The 21,396-nt window shown below is 41.8% G+C and overlaps 1 protein-coding gene across 2 annotated transcripts in view; it reads left to right on the forward strand.

Annotated features, from left to right (window-relative positions):
* Positions 1-279: 279 nt before the first annotated feature.
* SORBS1 (sorbin and SH3 domain containing 1) overlaps positions 280-21,396 on the forward strand; it is a 76,863-nt gene continuing 55,746 nt past the window's right edge. For both annotated transcript variants that reach the window (XM_029958485.1, XM_029958486.1), the window contains exons 1-9: positions 280-326; positions 9,002-9,057; positions 9,901-9,966; positions 11,930-12,025; positions 14,455-14,574; positions 16,086-16,112; positions 16,282-16,397; positions 18,560-19,366; positions 19,927-20,298. In XM_029958485.1, the coding sequence (XP_029814345.1) occupies positions 295-326; positions 9,002-9,057; positions 9,901-9,966; positions 11,930-12,025; positions 14,455-14,574; positions 16,086-16,112; positions 16,282-16,397; positions 18,560-19,366; positions 19,927-20,298 (1,692 nt within the window). In that variant the 5' untranslated portion in view covers positions 280-294. The remainder of the gene's footprint in view (positions 327-9,001; positions 9,058-9,900; positions 9,967-11,929; positions 12,026-14,454; positions 14,575-16,085; positions 16,113-16,281; positions 16,398-18,559; positions 19,367-19,926; positions 20,299-21,396) is intronic.

Here is a 21,396-nt window from a genome sequence, read left to right on the forward strand (position 1 = left end):
CAGGAAGAGTCTGTGTCCTTCGTGCTGACAGGGGCAGGGGAGTGACAGGCAGGCTGGGTGGGGGTGGCTGTTGGTGAGCAAGCCTAGTGACAGGATGGAGTGACTAAGAACCAGCTGGCTAATTAAAGCACAGCAGTAGGAGGAGCAAAGTATTTAAGGGTGCCAGAGAGAGAGAGAGAGATGCCTCCACAAATTTCTTGTTGCACCTCAGCAGCCAAGTGACTGGGCACCACAGTGAAAGATTTCATTAACTCTTTCGTACCTCTAATGGAATGAAATCAAGAGACTAAGAAAATGGCACCATTGACTGAAAAACCTGAATCAAGGTAAGGACACTGGTAGGATTTTTAGTCACAGTTAGTCAAATCTAGCTGTCCTAGAGCTGCTGTGAGCTGAATTCTGAGGACTTTACTTGGCACTGGCATATGCTAATGTGCACTGAGTGGGTAGGTCTGATGGGGCAGTGCACACTGCTTTTCAGAATGCTGCTTTCATTTGGATAGGTATTTCCAGTTGCTGATTGAAAAAAGAGACAATATCAAGGTAGTAATACATGGATTTGTGTTCTCATTAAGAAAAATGAGCATCTTCTCGCCTCCTTACCATTTGTGATTGGATCTTTCCCCTAATCATTTTTATGGGAAGGAGACTTTGAAATCAGTTCCTGAATGTTGATTCTGAGGCTGTTACTAAAAGGAAAGTGAAAAGGGTGGATGTGGAGTTCTCAGCAATATGTGGATTTGGTCACCTGAGGCTGGAGGAGTCAGAGGGAAGTGAAGATGAGAACTGGCTTCTGGAATGTAACTTTCTTCTATTTCTGGAGACATTTGGAGTATCAGATTGTTGCTTCACCCATCAGTTTGGTTTTCTGGAAGTATTTTCAGTACTGAGTAGAGAGGCAGTTACTGTGTTCTTCATTCTAGTGTGTAGGTGACTTTAGAAGCAGCACAGTCCAGCAAGGCTAGCAAGCCAGCACTCCAGCCTGAATTCCCTGGCAGACACAGGTTTGCTGTCTGGCCTTGGATGCCTGACAGTGACCAGCCTTTTGAGTTTTGCTGAGACCATATTGTTTCTGATATCCAGGTAGATGAATCAGTTCCATGGCAATTTTTCTAGCGTACCAATGCTTCCAGGTTGGCAAAGGCTGAGGAAAATGACCCTGTCTAGTTTCAGCTTGTTTGTCAGAGGTGTGTCAGAAGCATTATGTGCCTGGTTCCCCATGTGCACTGGTTTGACTTAGCTTTATGTGGTTCCCTGGAGGTTGGTGCAGTTGTGTGTAAATGGGACCAACTCTCAAACTGATTTTGTTTATTCTGAAACCATAAAAAAACCCAAACCTGTAAGGCTGATACCCATAAGACCCTGTTACACTGTGCCAGCTCAGCTGATTTCAGATGTTGCATAGAACAGAGGCCCAAGTCTTCCATCTCTGTGTAAAGTAGGACTATCACCTATACACCTTGAAAGTGTTAGCTGTTGCTTAGTCAGTGTTTGTACAAAGCTTCAGAATAGCTAATGCTAGAAGAGGTCATAATTAAAAATTAATGTTTGGTGTGGTTGCCACAGTGAGCACTCATTAATGCCTGTGCAATTCCTCTGCCTTGCACAACTGGAAATCTCAGGATGTCTGGGGTGGTATAAGGTGGTCTGTAGCATTAAAGTATCTGTTTTATATGTCAGAGGTGCATCAGAATATTCTCTCTACCCCCATTTTTGTGAAATGTCTGTAAACTGGATTTGAACTTTGTAATACTTGTCAATCTCTAATTAGTATTTCTACTTAATGCAACTTCCTCTTATTTACTACTTCACTGTTTGATAGTGTGTGACAGAGGTGAAGACAGCCTTTGTAGTCTTTGTTATACAAAATCATGCAGGGGAAGCTGCTGGATGTTGTTTAGATGATCTAATTGATAGTATTTATAGAATGCCATTCACTATACTAAATGCAATGCAGTGTTTGTGTCCCTTGATCCTGCAGTCAGCTGAATGGATCCATTGTTATACATAATGAGGGCTTCTGGAATTTGTGTCTGTTTATTTACAGCAGTTGTTCTGCAGAGACACAAGTGGCCCCATATCAGAGGTATACAGAGTTAAGTGCAGGACCCAGAGCACTCCAGCTGCACTGCTCTTAAAAGTAGTCTCACAACAGCTTGGAACTGAATGAATCTTCTGTTTCTTCCAGCTGAAGCATAAAACCAGCATCCTCTTGGCTAGGTGTGGCCATTGCAGATTGTCTGAAAGATTTTCCTATTGCAACAAAGATAAGTTAGATGTCACTGAATTACTTACCCCTTAAATATAAATAAATCCCAATTTCAGTAGTTACATGCTCCCTGCCCCAATTCCTGTATGAATCTCAGTTAAGTGTCCTGAATAGTTCCAGGTTGTGGTATACTGTTAAGTCATTTACAGCTTTCCCTCTGGAGCTGGCATCCTGAGAGCTGAGCTCAGTGAGCTCCCTTGTATAGGATGTACACTGGCTTGTTTATATAATGCTTCCATCTATGAGGTGTGAGCATACCTATCACAGACAAATCTGAACAGAAATCTCAGCTTCTACTGCTCTCAAGTGCTGTGCTTTGTGTCTCCTGCTGAGATGAACGTGAGATTTTATTTAAAATAACCTAGAAAATTTTATTTTTGTTTCTGAAGTTTCAAAATGTTAATGTGAGCTGCTTGGGTGTATGGGTGTGGCAGAAAGGCATTTGTTTCTTCAGCAGACACCCATGATATATGGGCCAAAGCTACTGTCACCATGATCTCAGCCATCAAATACTAAAGACAGAGGGCAGTCATGACAGACTCAGGAGGAAGTCAAAGCCCAGTTACAGTGCACTTGGAATCTATTATCATGAGAAGAAATGTTTTTGACTGTAAGGTGATGGATGTGAGCAGTTAACTTATCCAGAGGGAACCAGTGATGCACTGTATGTCGAGTCTGCTCTGTGCCAAAAAACCCCTCTGGATGGCTGTTTTTCAAGCCCCGAGTCTGTAGCAGAGCAGGAGCTTGATGACTCAAGCAGGAGCCACCTTTCATAAGTCAATGTCACTTGAGGAAGGTTCAGTGTTAGTGTGAAATTATTCCAGTCTATTTCTTTGCAGGGAGGTTCCCATAGACATCAAATCACTATCTGAACTAGCACTAGTCGTGGAATTCATTTTAGTAGACAGGTCAGAATGAGAATGGTCAAAAAAAGCTGATTTACCTTTTAAACTTTGCTTTTCAGCTGTTGGATATGTCAGCTGTAGGCTTTGTTCTCCGGTTCTGTGACGTTAAGTGGAGTTTAGACTTTGGCCTGATGATCTTTTACAGTCTTCTGCTGTTTGTCAGATTTTAATGAGATGGGTAACAACGTGCCAATCAATTTCTTTGGAAATGCTTGTTTACAGGCTTGTAAAACGAAGACTCAGAGGTGCAACTGCTTTCAAAAAATGCACAGATGGGGGTAAGCACGAGGAGGAAGAGCTGCTTAAACAAAAACATTGTATTGGTGCTAAACAATTTAGCTGTAGCTGTTCATGAATTTAATTTAGGTTGTGAATTAGAAAAAGCATTCAAGCCATAAGAGGAATGAGTTCTGGAGCAGGATTCCAGGAGGAGTGGTGGAGGCAGGAAACCTTACCAGTTTTAAGCTGGAATGTGAAGTGTTCTTGCACAGTATTGTATGACACAGTTGCCTGCAATAGCATGGGAGTAGGCTTGATGACCCAAGAGATCCTTTTCTGCCCTCTGCTCCAAAAGTGGTGACCTTGAACTGAGTTAACTCAGGTTGCAGATAAACTTTGTTTACTCTGAAGTTGATGACTGGAGGATGACTTAGTTCAAAAGCATCTCTGAATTCTTAAAGCCACATCTCCTAGTTTACTTTTCCTTTTTGACTTTTGTTATTAAGAGAGGCACATTCCCCTTACATTGTCCAAAACCTGGCACATATGCCCCAAATAACTTAAGTTTGCCAATTAGGAAGGAAACAAACACATATTATATTTAAAGAAAAAAATAGAGAAGTAATACTGCATATGAAATGTGCTGTGTTTTTTATTGTAACAACTGTAAGTTCAATTATTTATAAGAACACCTTACCCAAGCTGATGTTTAATGCTGCCATTTGTTTCATTTAGTGATCTTTCAGTGCTCTCTCTCTGCTGTCATAACACGTGCTGTAGAGCGTGGGGATGTTGTTGTCTTGTACAGAATTGGTATGATTCTTCTAAGTGCACTGCTTACTTACTCAGTCTTTTCATGACATTTATTCTTAGGAGCATAACGTCTTCTGAAGGAATGACAAGCTGTTCTTTAACCCTTAAAATAAAAATGGCAGGCAACGTATTTCAATATTTCAGAATAAAAGATAATGATACTTGGAGAGAGAGCTGATTGCCTGGGTTAACCTGGAACTGCCTACTGTATTCTAGTTATTTTTCTTCTCGCCACGTTTTATGTGATGCGAAGTGAGAAGTGCAGAGATGTGCTTTCCAGCAAGTTCCTTTAAGCAGAGGAACCTGCTGGTAGGAGGCACTGACTGCAGTGCAGCCGCTTGCCATCTTTGCAGATTTGGGACTCCACATTGCTGACATGGCTCACTGAGCGGAGCCTTTGGGTCAGGGAGACTGGTGGCATTGTGACAAAGGGTCTGAGCCTGGGGTGAAAAAAATGAGTGCTGCCAGCGATGTGTAAGACATGACCAGGTAAAAAGTAAGTTTGGTGATTGTTAATCATCCTTTAAGTCTGAAAGCTTACCATTCTTCTGAAAGCCTCAACTCCTAGATTATATTAATATAAATAAGAATTTGATATTAAATTTAAATGCAGCCTCAAAACACTTAAAGCTCATGTATAAAGAGAGAAAACTTTGAAAATGTGAAAAACTCAGAACTGAGAAAATAAAGCAGGAGTCTAAATCTCAGGAATATAAGGGACCAACCCAGTAAGTTTTGAATCCCCATCTCATATCTAGCAATTGTTTTAAAATCCTGTGTGAGTCATCAGAGCTGTCAATAATAACAAGAGAAGAAACGAAAGGAAGTTGCTTCTCCCCACACTCGCATTAGACCACCAAAAATAACCACCGCCTGCAACTCTTAGCTGAGATACCAGTGACTTAAGAGCGTGTGTCCTTGCTCAGAACTATTAATGAGCTGTTTGTTACCCCCTGCCATTGTAGGGGGAGTACTCAAACCTTTAGAGCATGTGAGATAATCCAGACACGCTGTACAGAAGTAGTTGCCACTTATCTGCATTCCTCCTAAATAGGCTTCTGAACACACTGCTCTCTTTTCCACACCAAGTAGGGAAGGAACTGCAGCCTGGGAAGAAATGTGCTGTGGGTGAAAGGGAGGAAGGAAATGTTAAACATCCGCCTAGAGGTAGGACTGAACTGACAAGGAGTTGGTGGATGTTACATATGGACATTGGCATGCTCAGGGTTACAGCTGCTGGCTTATGCCCTGAGGAATTCATTACCTTTCATTGTGTTTAGAATGTCTGCAGCTTTGAAGCCTTTGTTGCTATGTCTGTCACATTTCAGGAAAGGCACTAGTTCCAGACTGGTAAGGAGGTTCTGGTTAGCTGGTTAGAGCAGGGAGCTGGAAGGAGACACGTGGGGGTTTTGTTTTGGAGGGGTTTTTTTTGGCTTTTTAATTTTTTATTTTCTTTGCCCGATCTGTCAGTATGGGTTCCTGTGTTTTTAATGCTGACATGAGGGATTTCATTCTTGGTTCCCTTTGAAAGGCTCCCTCCTGAAGTGCTGCTGTGCATACTTGCATCGATGTCTAAGGAATGGCTTGGCCATGTCTACAGGAAGTTCTTGAGGCAAACTGGGAGCAGCAAATGTTTCCAGAGCCACCTGCTCGATCTGTCAAACCTGGCAGAGACTGCTCTGTCTAAGGATGTTACGTCCAAACCTTCACGGCACACTGGCTTACAGCACATACATTCCCAGGTGTTAGAGCAGGCAACAGTTTGCTATACTGGGACCATGGAGCCAGATGTGCAATCTGGCTGGTTTATCTGGTCCCAAGAGCAACTCAGGACTGAGATAGGCCTAATAGGACATCACTATGTGGTTTGGGTAAAGTATATGGGAGACAGGTAGAATAACTGTAGCCCTGATGCAAAGAGTTGCCAAAGCACGTTCTCAACTCCAAACATGCAGATGTCAATCTAAACAAGAGTTTATTCTACCTGCATACAGCAAGTCTGCATGCAGACTCTCAACTGATCAAAATCAACTTTGAAATGGAGTTTCTGGAATTAGACCAACCCAGGGGCTCAGGATTAGTTACACTCACCCTGAATATGCTGAATCCATTCTGTGTATGGGAGCTCACATTAAGCATGTGTTTGTGTGCTTGAAGGATGTGGATTAGTTTCACAGTAAGTGAACACTGGATGTTTGTTATTTTAATTGAATTCTATAATTGCTAGGAAGTGTGGGGATATTTGGGAAAGTAATTTTTATAGATCTAGTTCTAATGAGTTTGTACACATCTTGCATTTTAGCAAGCTTCTTTAATTATCACTTTATTTTTAGCCTCAAATCACCGTTTTGTAAAAAGTAATTTGTTCTATTAATGCTAAATAATTGTACCTTTTTTTTGGTGAATTCTTTCCTAAATGCTTTTGTTAATGCAATGGAAGCCAGTACTTCACACTGTAAGCAATGTCAAGACTCTTGAATCAAAAAGACATCACTGAAAACAGTTTTATGGCATTTGTGATGTCACTGTTTCTAAACAAATGGCTGTTTAAAAAGTATAAAGCATGTGGTCATGAGTTTAATTGGTCAGATACTGCCATTGTGGAAGGGGACATGTGTTGCTCTGGGATTGCAACAGTAGTGGAACCCTGCCTTTGCCCAGACATGGGAGCTAGTAAATTATCTTTCTATCCTGTAAAGGTAGCACACTAAATTATTTTTCCCCTCCTGTTTTATCTTGTATACCAGAGGAAAGCATTGCAACCTTTTGGGAATGTTTGGAGTGGAAGAAACTTTGTGTAGACTTGCATGAAGCCTATGGAAAGGGCCAGTGTTGAGTTAAAACTTCAGGGTACCAGCAACCTCTTCGGCTTCAGAGAGGGATTGATTAATCCTACAGCTGAGCTGAGATTTTTTGCAGTACTGCCCCTTCTTGTGGTTTTCTCCCTGCCCCATGGAGGGACTTGTATTTATCCCAGTCAGTTTAGCATGTAACATTTTTCTATGTGTAGAATAGTGTGATATTGCTACAAACCTCCTTAGGCTGGATAAGCTATCATTTTAGGCTGTTTCTTTCTAGTTTGCTTGAACTGAGGCACCTTTCTGTAATGGAAACATATGGAGATCAGAAAGACCATTATTATTAAGTACATTTGTCTGTGTTTTCAGACTGTGTCAACAATTACTATTTCAGGGTACTCACTGCTAATATGAAATGGTAGAAACAAAAAGCAGATACTGTATGGGCAGGCAAAGTCAGGCAGCAGACCTTTAATTTGGACTCGGCTTTTGTTGACTGGTTTTAGATTGCACCTTCCACTTCACACTGTATTTTACTGGGATCAGCTTGGAGTTAGGCTGCATCCTGCTGAGCCTTCACCAACCTGCAATATATATCTTGAATGGATATTTTAGTGAACAAAATATTTAAATAATTAAGTATTGGCAGCTGTTCCTAGGGTGGCATGCTGGGGACCCCAGATATTGGCTGATTTTATGGACTCTTCTGTTACTATATTTGCTTCTTGAATTTTCTTTCCTTTTGAGTGTCTGTTGAACATGCTCATTGTGTTCTGGCTGGTATGAAACAAATGCTAGTTAAGAATGGGGACGCTTGAAGCAAGAGAGCAAATTCAGTTCCCTGAAGGAATTTTCCACTTCTTAAAAGTGTCCCACTGCTGCCTCTAGTTCATGTAACAAGAAAACAAATATTTCCAGCTCTCTTGTTTAGTTTCTTGTTTCTCTGAGCAATTTCCCCCTATACTTCACTGATTGCAGTCCTTGTTTCTGCATAATTTCATGGTTTCAGATACATATTTCTGCTTGTGTCATGGAAGCCATTAATTGTCTGGAGTTACACTTTATCTCACTCTCTTTAGCACTAACTTTTTTTTGGGGGGGAGGAGGTGTAGATTGGAACACAAAATTTTAAAGGGTTTTTGATTCAACCTAGGACCTTTAGAGAGTTGAGAGATCTTGTCAAACATGGACTTGTTTTGTAGAAAGGCTGCTCTTTGGCTATTCAAACCAACATCTGTGACATTGAAACCTGTTTGTTTGCTGCAGGTATCAACTCCCCCCAGGAGTGAGTACAAACAGGCCTCAGAGTTGTCCTCTGTCATGACCATTAAATTTAACTTTCTTCTTGTCTGATCCCCATCTGGTATTTTTTCTCTTGGGTTGGTAATTTCACTGCCTTTGGTTCCAGAAGGATTAAAGCTTCCAATTTTCAAGTTTCACTTACTGGAGTCTGATCCTGAAAATATCAGCAGCATCACAGGACTGGAAATGATTGGTGCAGAAGTTAATAGGCATTTTGACAAGTGCATCTCTTCTGTAATGTAATATCTTTCAAAGGAGAGACAAACTTTAATCTGAGCAACAGATTGCCTTGAAGTATGGAAATGCTCTAAGTTGAGAGGTTTAAAGCTTTTAGTGTCACTTTGATTTTTAAAATTTTTTTTGAAAGGTGATGCATGTTTTATGTATTAGAAACTAGGCAGACTTGTACTTTGCCCTGTATAGACCCTTAGGCTTTAATCAGTATATTTTAATTGAATATTGAAGATTAGTCTTAAAGTCTGGAAGTAGTACCTATATTGGGTGGAAATACTCTTTAATTTCTGATAATTATCAGCAAAAAATGTATCTGGTGCTTGACACAAATCCATTTGGCGTTTGAAACTAATTTTTTTAAAGAAACTGTCTTGACTCTTGTGAATGTTCAGTATCGTGTCCAGTGCTTTCTGGGCTGACATGAAACATAATGTAATCATTCTGCTTTTCCCTTTAAACAGACATAAACAAAATCCAGAAGTGAAAAAGGAAAGTCCCTCTGCCACAATGAGCTCTGGTAAGTCTCTGTTTTCTACTTGCTGTCATTGGCCTTCCTTTTTATTACTCATAGTATTCCTGTCTGTTTCTGATGCAATTATTTGCATTTGTTGTTTGAATTTGACCCATAATGCTAAAAAAATTACTAGAAACATCTTGAGCTGGAGTAGGTCACTTTGGCTTATTTCAGTTTGGAATACAAGAATTCAGAATTACTGATTACCTGAAAAAATTATCTGAATTTGATGTGTTTTTGTAGAGATGAATTCGGAGTTTGACATCTGGATAGGAAAAATCAGCTCTTCAAAAAAAAAGGGGGACCAGGAAATGGGGGCTGATTGGGAAGAGGAAAACTCCTGGCCTTGCCCAGGGAACAGGCTAAATCAGAGTGAAAAACAAAGCAGATGCCATACTGAAGTGCCATATGGAGGATCTATGGAATAATATTCCGCCTTGATTTTAGCATTTTAGCAAGTCTCAACTGGAGTATCATGTCCTGGTTTTGGCACCACATTTTGAGAAAAACATGAACTGTTTGAATGGAGTCCAGAAAACCATGACCTCAGAATTTGGTTTAAGCACTGATAAGCTTACAGGCTGTTAAGCACTGGAACAGGTTGCTTTAGGGTCATGCTGGAAGTTCGTAAGAACTCATTAGGAAAACATTTGTCAGCAGTAACAGAGGTAGATTTGTTTCTGTCATGGCTCAGGAATAGGGCTTTAGATGACCTTTGGTGGCCCTTTCAAGCACTGTCTTCTGTGTTTCTCTTAATTCACAAGAGCCAGTTTTATTCAAGTCAGCTCAGGATGTTGCAGACTTGAAAGATCTTTCTTGAAAACCACTACTTCATTTGTCTTGCAGAACATGAAGAAATTGATGTTGCAAAAACTGTTGTCAATGGGCTGAGCAGCAACGGACAAGAAAAAGGTGGGTTAAGAGCTTCAGAGACATCTCTGCAGCTCCCCCTGCATGTCAGCTGCGTGATGTGGTTGATTTCCCCGGGAATTCACTGTAGCTGGGGTTTCCAAATTTAGTTGGTGTGGCGACTGATACAAGAAGAGCCTTGTGCTGCACCATGCTAATAGCAGCAGCATTTCTTAGCTCAACAAGTGTTCTTTGTTTCTTACAAGTGGCAGGCTGGACTTGCCTCTTTGTATATTTTTAGTGGTGTTTTGAGCAAAGCTGTACACTACTTGCAGTACTTGTGACCACCTGTGAATCAATATCTTAGTGTGTTGAGGCAGCATGGGTTTATGGGTGCCTGTGTGTCAGTGAGAGGTGGAGGTTTAAGACCAGGATTAAAAGGCAGGAGCTAACCATTTAAGTGATTAAAAAAAAAAATTGAAACAAACTAGTCTTCATATTAACATCAACAGGTTTGCAGTGTGCTTTATAGCATTCAGTTTTGTATGGTGATAGTGTCTCTTTTGGCAGGATGAAAGTATGTGGTTTTATGGGTTGGTTTTCTGCTGGTTTAATTTCCTTTCTTTTCCTTTGATGTCTTTTTATAGTGGTTAGTATTTTGACTGCATTGTGGATGGATAAATTCAGTCAGTTTCAGAGCAGAACAGAATTAGGATTGTTTCCTAAACCACAGGCTGTTTGATTTGGGATCTGTTGTATTTGCAAGGTCTCTAGTGCTCAGGGAGAAGCACGGAAAACAGGATTTGATTTGGGTTCCTCTTTTATAAAAAAAACTTAAACCAATCCTATCAAATTAAAAACTAATGATTTTCTGAAGTTTGAAAAAATTCTGTCGAGCTCTTCCCCCATCCTTTTGCTTGAGATCCCTTTCCTAGGTTGGTGAAGTCTGTGCTTTCCAGTTTTGCCAGGAATCAGAAAGATCTGCCACAAGAGGGGGTGTACACACTACCCTGATGTCAACGTCTCCCTCAGGCTGGCCCAGTGCTCAGTATTAGTGTGTAAAGTATTAGAAATGTGGTTCCTCTTACTCCTGATTTTGCAGGCCTGAGAGAGATGCCATGGAATGTGAGGAGGCATCTAGCATTTTGCAGCTAATACATGCAGAAAACAGGTTCTAAAGGAGAAAATCCTGACCCTGCAGAAATCAAGAACACAAGTTATTCTGGTAGAGTCATGATATCCAAGATGTTTATCTTAGCAGGTCCTGTTGAGCTTCACCTCTGAGTAGTTTTGCCTTTTTTCACAATGATCCTCGTTTGTACCAGTTGATTTGAGCAGTTTTGTAACAATTACTAGGATTTTGCTTAGTGCTATGTGTGATTTTCCCCAGTGCTACTACATCTAGTATAATTAGTGTACTGGCTGATGGAGTCCAGTAGAAATCTCTTCAATTTACTGTTTATACAGATGGGGTTTTTTTCTGAAATAACTACATGGATGCTACTCTTTGGCATGGGACTATTTTCAAGATGATTTCACGTTTCACTTCCTTCTGTTGCTGAACTTGTAAAATATGTGTCATAAAATTCAGAATTCATGTAATGTTCTTCTCTCAACATTTCAGTCCTTGTTTTTTCACTTTGTTTTGTTTTAACTGAGCCATATTAATGTTGTACTTAACATTTTTATTTTTGCATGTAGTGTACCTCAGTTAAATGACTACACTAAAATTTTTTGATGGCTTCTAAAAACTAATGCTTCCAGATTCTTTTTGCCAGCAGCATTGTGGCAGTCAGCAGTTAGTCCATTCAGTAAGCAGTTCTGTATGCTGCATAAAACAGACACATCCTGAATTAGGGAGAACGAAGGGATATTTTTAACGGTTGCATCATTGCTCTGTAGACTGCTTTTGTATTTGAAATTTCCTGCTATTGTGTCTCCAAGTACATTAGAAAATTTTGTGGCATGCTTCCCAAACTCTGTTCTTCCCTTTTTGGATGTGCCATTTACACTTTTGTGTTTGCAGCTGTTGGCGTCCCTTTATGTACACGCTCTATTTCTGCCGTTAAAATAATCCCTGTGAAGAAAGTGAAAAGTTCTCCTCACCTAGTGCTGCCTACAGGTATCTTCTTCCTTCCTCCCCCGCCACGCATTAGTTGGCCGTCATTCTCTCTCTCTCCTCTCTCTCCTCTCTCTCCTCTGTCTCTCTGCTTCACCCACATGCTTTGGCTAGTTCTCACTTCATCCTCTTCTCACTCCTCCCAGAGCTGTAGATTTCATCAGTAGGTAATGCAGTTAGCTCTTGATGGCACAAATGCACTGTTCTCAATTATGCTGCTCCTCTGCAGACATAATTGTGTCTGCTTGAATCTGGGATCATTGTAAACTCTTCTACTAATGCTTGATTATGAAAAATACTACTATTAAAGACTTATTTTGAACCAAACTCCTGATGAACCAAAGAATGTTTCCTGCATATCTTTGGTCTTTATGAAAATAAATGGCTCAAGCGTAGTTCAGTGTTGGTGGGATGGTTTTGTTTTTCTGTACATACATTGAATTTAATCTTCATATGAATAAATAAGGATGTTAGGCTGCCTGTCACCCCTCCACAAGCACATGCTTGCACACTAAAAGTACAAGATTATTCTTGTACTTTCCTGGATTTGGACAATCAGACTAGTCTAGCTGATACTGCTTGTCTCTCCTAATTTGTTACACATGTGCTTTGTTGGACTAGTGCAGTGCTAATGTCCTGTTTATTACCATTTGCTGGATTTCTGTGCTGAGATATTCAGATTTCTGTTTCCTGTCATTTCACCTAAATTGTGAGGGAATTCAACATCTTAGGTATTTGTCTTCATCTCCCAAGATGAAAGAGTCTGGCAAGATTTTATTTTCAAAACATTTTTTTTTTTTTTAGTTCAGAGCATTTTTTTCTGACTCTTATTCTTTTGGTTCGGTATACAGGTTTAATATGTTGTATGCAAAATAAAAAAAAATGCATGGATTCCCAAATTTGATTCTGCTCCAATATGATGAAGAAGGTATTTAGACATATATGACATGTTGAACTCTCAGTGTTTCCATTTCTCTCCAGTGCCTGTGAAGGGAATATAGGCATAGGGTGGTAGAACAGCTACTTTGCACTCTTTGTGGATGTCTGAATTAGGCCCAGTGACTCCCAACAGTGTGTCCATACCTTAGAGTTCCAGCACTCTTAAAACTGGAGTCTTGGAACTTAAACCTTTGTCCTGTGATTTGAAAGTGAGTCTGTAGAGTCCTTGGGCTGCATGTTTTGCAGCGCAGATGGAAGTGATAGCCAGAACTGCACTCTTGGGCAAAAAGAATCCTGACCCTTTCTGAATCATGTGAAAATGAGTTGAAGTCAACTTCTATTTCACAAAGCAGAAGGGTGATCTTAGGTTGTGATCAGGTGTGTGGTGTGAGTGCAAATGTGTCATATTTAAGGATTAAGCAGCTTTGGATATGTCTGTGTGGATAGTCTTTCCCCTTACAGAGGCTGCATCAATGCTGCCTAAGTTAACTAGAGGCTGAATTGTAGTAAAGTATCCTCTGATTTCTTACTTACTCCATCCTTTCTGGAGTCCTAAATATGGGTCTGGAGAGGAGCTGCATCCCTCCCAATGCAGAGGTAGCATGATCCTTACCTCATAAAAATAAAAAATCATTGTGTTGTCACTTGTGTAATGCAACATGTGCTCAGTACCTCTTCCCAGAAAGATTTTAAGTAGGGGGGAGAAAGATAGCCTTGAAGCACTGGTTTGTTATTACTTAATAGGATGACAGGAGGAGAAAACCCAAATCCACGGACTGAAATGCACAAAGGTAAGCCTGCACAGAAACTGTGCTGAACTGTGCCTCAGCAAGGACACTGGTATGATCTGGTATCTGGTTCGCTGGTTGTTCTGAACAGGTATATGTTAAATCTCCTTCTAGGTTTTGAGAGTTGGGTTCCTGTGTCAGAAGATGAAACACTGCCATGAAATGAGGAGATAGCAAGGAGGTGGCTTGCAGTGCCCTGCCTTTAGATCATATTCAGCATAGCTACAAGGTTTTGTCTTTCAGTGGTCATAAGTTTTTTTTTCTCTTTCAGTCCTCCACAAAAGGCAATTTTAAGCTTCAGCACAAAAATCATATTGCATTATACCACTGGGACATCCCCTATAGAGGAGCCACAGGTGTAATGGTAGACTGTCCTTGCTAGCACAGTATCTCCATGCAAAGCAGAACAAATAAAGCCAATGGACCTGTGACATCTGGTTCAAACATTCATCCTTTTTTCCTCCTTTCTTAGCTCTGTTGCTCCAACTCAGAACTTAATGCTACATTCATCAATTACATGAATATGAAACTGCTTTGATTTCTCAATGCTTTAAATACAGAGCTAATGTTCATCTGCACAAACATTACTAGATTGATTCACCTGGAGGCAACCATGCTAAAATTACTCTAGAGCTCTGATGGTTCCTAATAGCTTTGTATCATCCCTTTCTGTGTGTCTCCTCTGTGCATGTGCATTTCCTGTAGAAACGGATCCCACTAAAGTCTGCAGTGGAAAAGGAGCTGTAACCCTCCGGGCAACTCCAGCCCATGAAGGGAATCGGAATATCGCTTCACCATGTCCTCAGGATGTTGAGCAACCTGCAAGTAAGTGGGTGGAAGGTTAACTGGAATATGTTACTTACAGTAACCTCAAGACAGGTCAGTCCAGGCTCTTGGGGTAACTATTTAGCTATAGTTTAGAGCCCAAAATTCTGTAGCATAGTTGGAAACCTCTTGCAAGACCCAGACCAGTAGAGGGAGACTGACCTGTGTTTTTTTCCTAATGCAGGTTTCATGACCACTCAGTCATTGGCTCAAGTTTGTCATGACTGCCAGAATCTCTCAGTTCTCTTTTTTTATTATTTTTTTCGCCTGGCTGGCCCGTGTCACCTCCTTTTATCCCAGGCATGAGGTGGAACAGAAAGAAGCTGAGTGGTGCTACTGCCCCCACAGCTTTCAGTTGGGTTGTCAGGGGAGCGGGGATAGCGTCCCAGGGCAGACAGTGTCACCACAGAACTCTGCCATCTTTCAATAGCAGACGTGTAATTACTTAATTGTAGGAGACAGGCAAAGCATAACAAACCTGGCCAGTGTCGTGGGTCTGGCAGAGAGGATGAACTCCCAAAGGCAAGATGCCGTTAAGGGGGAGGGGGTAAAACTTGCTCTTGAAAGCAAAGCATACATCGTTTCTGACTGTATTGTTGGTGAAAGGGCAATTCCATTCATTCCAGCCCCGATGTGCCGATTTCTGCTCTGTCTTCTCCCATTCTGCCCCACCCGTGACCCTACCCCCTTTTTATGCTTGCCATTCTCTGTTTCTTCACTCTTACCCCCTACTGTTGCCTCTCTCCTTTCTGTTGATGGCTTCATAAATTTCCAACAGCTTGAATGGCAATGAGCCCATTACTATGGAAATCAGCTCGTTAATACTTCCTTTGCTTACTCTCTGAATCGCTTTATGAAATGTACTTTGGAGCTGGAAAAGCTTTTTGCATATAACTTAAACAGCAAAATGAGGGGTAGGGAGGAGCCCAGTGGGAGGTGGGTAAATATGTGATGAGACTGCTGCATGTAGCTGCAGGGACTGGGTTGTAAAGTGACATCGTATCTTATAACTCCCCTCATGCACTTAGCCTGCAAACCTGATCTATTTGTTGGCAGTCCTTTATCTCAATTAATCATATATAGTGATGTTGATAAGGATATATATGTCTTCATAAGCTGTATCATGGCTGAATACAGGATCCACACGTTTCCAGTAATTTGCAGTGTCCAGATGTCAAGCTGCAGCTTTAAAAAGTAGCAAGCTGGGCTGCCTTTTTGCCTCTGAAATAAGAATGTCAGTGAACAATTGTTTCTTCATTACTCTGAATGAATTGCCTTGTGTTTACAAAGGTCAGAAACAAGGAGGGCATCATGTTTAGGGACGGTCTCTATGGTAATTAGACTGCCCTGTCAGAAAACATTTTATGTGTGAAATGAAGTAGCTTGACTCTTAACTGCAATTGGTACATGTTTTCTGTAAATGTAATGGTTTATTTTTTTCCTCTTTCTTTCCCTCTCTACCTATCCTCCACCCCCACCTCCTCTGTCCCTCCTTTCTGTGAAATGCTTAGGTCTGGAGCCAGAAAACTCGGAAACAGGTACAAACATTGTCTGTTTATGCTGTTACTTCTGCTGCATTATTGGAATTATTTCTTGTTGCCTGGGAAAAACAAATGGAAAAAAAAAGGAAGAAAAGAGTCCCCTCCTTTCACTTATCCTGTAGCTGGAAGGAATCTTCTGTGATCTGAGTTTTCTTTCCCGTCATAGATGATTGGAGGTCGTCGTCTAACACTGATGCCAATGGGGATTCCCAACCATCTTCTCTGGCTGCCAAGGGTTATAGGAGTGTGCGTCCAAACCTTTCTTCAGATAGCAAGCCACAGGTAAGCCTTTCTTCTGTGACCCTGAGGGTGATCATCTGGGTTCAAGCGCTGGATTCACGGTCAGGAGTCCTGGGCTGAACTCCAGACTTGGCTGCAGATGGGTAAGTTGCTATGCCTCAGCTTTTTGTACCTTTAAAATGGGGGCAACCCTTGCGTCAGCAAAGTGTTGTGGAGTTCATGTATTCAGGCACACCATAGTGTTTCCTTGGTGGATGAAGGAGGAAGACAACGCTATTTGTTCAAAAGAAAAAAGGTGAAGTAGTCATCTGTAACTATTTTGTATTTTATGTTGGTTTTATTTCCTAGAGGTTGCTGCAGGCTGAAATCAGAGTTGCACCCTACATCAAAAATAATATATTGAGAATGTCTTTCAGTTTTAACACTGTAACTGATACAAACCAACAAGGGAAAGGTTATTTGTACCTGACGGTAAATTGTTGAAGTCAATCTGTTAAGAGAAGTGTAAGTTCATGCTTTTTCTTTTGGATGCTCAGTCTGCACAGAAGCAGTCTGAAAGCCTGCAAGGAAACCTTTCATTAGAGACTGCATTCTTGTGTGAAACAGAGTCCCTTTAAAGCCTTGTCCCCCTATCAGCGTGACTGCTCCCATCATCAGGGTCCTAAAGCAATGCTACAGACCAGACACCGTTCCTGAAATCCTAAGTGAAAGTGGAAGAAGGTACAGCTCGAATGAAGGTGTGGGAAGGAGCAGCACCCTAAAGAGAGACCCATTTCTGCTCAATACATACAGCTCTCCTGTAGTCCCTTCCTGATTTTGTTGAACAGAGGGAGCACTCGTACACATAGTACTTGTTATAGAAGTCTCAAGAACTGCTGTTCAAACTAAGCTGAAATGGAAGAAATTCCAAAAATAATGAGCCTGTTAAGAGGCAGAAACCCTTCAGAAGAGCACTTACCAACCCTCTTCTCTACTTCTTTATGCATCAGGGAAGGTGGGGAGGGGCAGAGGGACAGTGTGAGGACAGTAGATTTTGGGACAGCAGCTGTAATGTTATGAAACTTTTCTACATCTATATTCATGTAACAAGAATAGTTGCTGGCCACAACTTGTCATATGTTGATGAATTTTAAGGGATGTTGCTTTTCAGATTTGAATGTTGCAAACTGTTAAGGCATCTCCATTCTCAGTTTTTTTCTCAGAAAAAAAAAAATCATTGTAATTGGAATTGCAGTCAGTAGGCAATTTGGAGTTAGCAAACTATGTGTTGCTAAGTACCAAAACCAGTAAAGCTTTTCTTATTATTTACTAGCAGCAGGATTTCTCTGTTGGTGATCTTGATTCTGGAGGCAAATTCTGATGAACTCAGTTCCTCGAGAAACTTTAATTGTTCCGGTCTTCCCAAAAGCATTTTCAGGATGGAAAAATGCTGAAGAGAATTGAAGAGCTAGGCTTTAGAAGGAAGAAATGCTGACTTTTTACTTAGCCAGCTGTGGTAGAATAGAATCGTAGAATAGAATAGAGTCAGCCGGGTTGGAAAGGACCTCCGAGATTATCAAGTCCAACCCTTGATCCACTACCACCATGGTTACTAGACCATGGCACTAAGTGCCACATCCAGTCTCAGTGAATACTGTAGGCTACAGTATTCACATGATGTCTGCTTTCATTAGCACTGGTGAGACTTCACAACGTTCATTTTTCAGCAGTACACTTAACATGCAGACGTGGCCTAGAGCTCTGAATTTGGCTTTGCGATTCAAACGTCCCCAGTGCTGGGAAGTATTTAGTTATACAAGCATGAGCCTGAGTTTAGTTAGCCATGATGTTAAATCTTGACTTGGGCTTTCCCAGGGGCATGGTGGGTGTTGCTATGCAGGTCTGTTAAAACAATACAGTATTGAGATTTATTTTGCCCAGAGAGAGAAACATGTAGGCAGAGACTTGAGAGCCGGGTAAAGTTTGTGTGCTGCAGTGAGCTGTGCTAAGAAAGAGAGAATGCGTGAGATGATGTATGTGAGTGAGTTCTGCACTGGCCTTCCAGATACTGTATTTGCTTTTTATTCTTGCTGTATTAAAACCTGCTTAACCCAAGTCTAATGATCAAATTCATTCTTAGAATTTAATTTTTTTTCCTTCCTTTTTCCTTTCATTTGATGATGCTTCCTTTCTCCTTTTCTACCTCCTTGATTCTGCCTCGGCAGGCCCTTGCTCCTCCCCGTCCTCCTCTTCCCAAAGAGGAAAGCTTTGCATGGCGTCCCCGCACTGACACTAAAGCGACCAACCTGTTGCCAGTGCCCATCATGGACTGCGTGTACCTGAATGCACCCAAGCCTTATACGCAGCGTGCATCACCAAACACGAGTGCACGGTGTTATCTGTCATCACCTACCCCCTATGGGACCATCCCCAGTGGGAAGCAAGGCTTGCCAGCAGGGCATTCTCCCTCTTCAGGCCCCAAAGACGAGGTGCATGCTGGGCAGCCACTCTTGGAAAGTCGCTCCTCGTCGGGTGCATCATCCATACAACACAACCCTGACAGGGCAGATCCCAGTAGTAAGGCTGGAATGAATTCCAGTCATGAGACGAAGGCGGATAAAAAGGTCAGCAAACTATATGTAGCTTGTTTATCTAACAGCACTTGCTCAGCCGCATCTCAAAATTCCGCTGGCACCACACATGACCCAGCAGCCAGCACCAGTTTGGGCGCTGAGCTCACTCAGGCACCAGCCACCAACATTGTTTCCTCTGTAACAGACACTGAAAAGTCTCTTCCTGCTGCTCCTCCTCCTCCTATTCCTCCCAGGCCATCCTTTTACATTGTCCTCAGCAAAGACGCAGTTAGTTATGGTGCGAGCCAACCCTCCCGGACTCAGTCGCCAGCTCTGCAAGCTGTGAGGGACAGAGTGCTAGAGCCCCAGAGCACAACTGCCACAGAGGACAGGATGAGAAAAGAGCCTTACCTTACTCAGCAGCGACAGCCACCATACAAGGCAATGGGACGCAGCATGGTACATGTTTTCTCCATAACCTTGTTTTCTTTCAGCCGTGTGAACAGTTCTTTAATTCATTACAATGTTCCCTTAATGCTTTATTCCCCTCCTACCTAATTTCTGAGCACTTCTTGTGCTACCTGAGTCTTGTAATCTTCTATTCGATAATATTTAACACCCCATGCGTGCCCCTTCAACGTTGATCTGTGTGTTTGTGTGTGTGTGGTGTTTGTAGGGAGTTGGGTTGGGCTGGTGAGGATCTTTCTATTTTAGGAAGGTGTAAAAGAAGCAAACTCTGTATGGGGATGGCTAGTGCTTCTCAAGTGATAGTGAATGCAGAGCTGTTCTGTGGTTTTCTACACAGAATGGGAGAAGGGTGGTGAGGGGAATGAAGATTTTTGTGGAAAAACATATGTTCATAGGGGCCAGGGCTGCAAACCTGAATGTCTCCCTAAGGAAAGAAAATCTGGTGGGGCTTTGTATCATTTTGGGTACACTCCTTGCATGACACTATATGGCTGCATTCGACTAAAGTATCAATCCTACCCCGTTGCATAACAACACCTTGTTTCCTACAGGATGCCACTGCCACCACCACAGCTCAGCCTGGAGTTATAGTAGTCCCCCTCCTCCAGGTTAATCCAGACAGACAACAAGAAAGCAGCTCCAGCACTCCACCACCGCCTCTGGTTCCTTTTGGGCAAGGCTCCGCATTCCCTGAGATTGTTTCTCCTGGCTCACCCCTGACTTTTCCAACTTTAGACGATTTCATTCCCCCACATCTCCAGAGGGGCTCCCACCATAACCAAGCACCTTCCACATCTGGCACATTACCCTCTGTTTACCCGAAACTGCCATTCTTCTCATCACCACCTTCACTTGTCCCTCCAGTCACGGGGGCTTTGCACAGGGGCTTGAAGCCTGAAATCACTGGAGTCATCTCACATACAGTAAGCTTGCCAAGTACCCTCCTCGCCCTTTTCCTAAATTTGTATTCCCAGATTAAAATTACTTTCTCCTTGCAATACTAAACTTGAGAGAGGAGCGATGACTCACTCCCTGCCAGCAGCATGCCAACTGAAACCTTGTTTGCGTCCTGTGCTAGTGCATGCATTTTGCCTGCCTTGTGCAGCTTTGAACTTTCTATTGACTTCTTGCAACATTTGACTGGCTCCCTTTGTGCCCGTTCTGCCAGGTGAAGCACACCATGAGAGTCTTCACAGGATTTGCTCAGAATGATGGGTTCTGTATAAACTGAATAGCTGCAACTAACCGATCTCTTCAGGCTCTTTTAATAGCATCCTTAATTGTGTTTGAATAACATTTAAAGCAGCAACAGCAGACCAGTTAAAGGTTAGGGCTGACTTTCTGTTCCACTTGGAGCCACAAGACCATATGGTGTCTACACAAATCCCTGATGAAATCAGTGTAAGATTGCTCCCAGTATCCAATGACCTACAAGTTATGAGTTACTGAGATAAGTGTCTTCCAGGCATGTAGGTGCTCTTCATTTTGGAATTGCTTGTCTTTGAAAATTTTGAAGAATTCAGTCCACAACAGCTGGAATTTACTGTGTTCTTCTTGAGTTAGGTTTTGTTCTGCTTTCAGCACATCAACTATTTTAAAAAGTCCTCAGTGACAAGGAGGAAAAGTAGCTCTCAGTTAAAGTTGCAGAGGAGGCAAAAAGTATACAACCTTTCTTGCACTGGAAGTCTTAAAACCACCTTTTTTTTTTTAATATGCTTGCTTGTAAGGACAAGGAAGAAGTTCAGCAGAAATCCCCTTCTCTCATGATGATTGGTCTGCCCTCTGGCTCTGTAGGGATCTAGCAAACAGGCATGTGGAGGGGGGGAAAGAAAAAATCAACTGAGGATATTTTCAAAAGTTCTCAGCATTGGCCTTTCTACTTTTGTTAAAATCAGTGGGAGTTTTATTGCAGAGAGTAATCAGTTTGGGTTTGGTGTTTCATTTTTGATTGGGGGTTTTTGTTTGTTTGTTTTTTAAATGGACCCTATCTGCAGGCTCCAGAAAAAAATCAGGAGGCATCC

The sequence above is a fragment of the Manacus vitellinus genome, unplaced genomic scaffold, assembly GCF_001715985.3.
Source record: "Manacus vitellinus isolate BGI_N305 unplaced genomic scaffold, ASM171598v3 scaffold_15_pilon, whole genome shotgun sequence".
NCBI classification, from domain to species: Eukaryota; Metazoa; Chordata; class Aves; order Passeriformes; family Pipridae; genus Manacus; species Manacus vitellinus.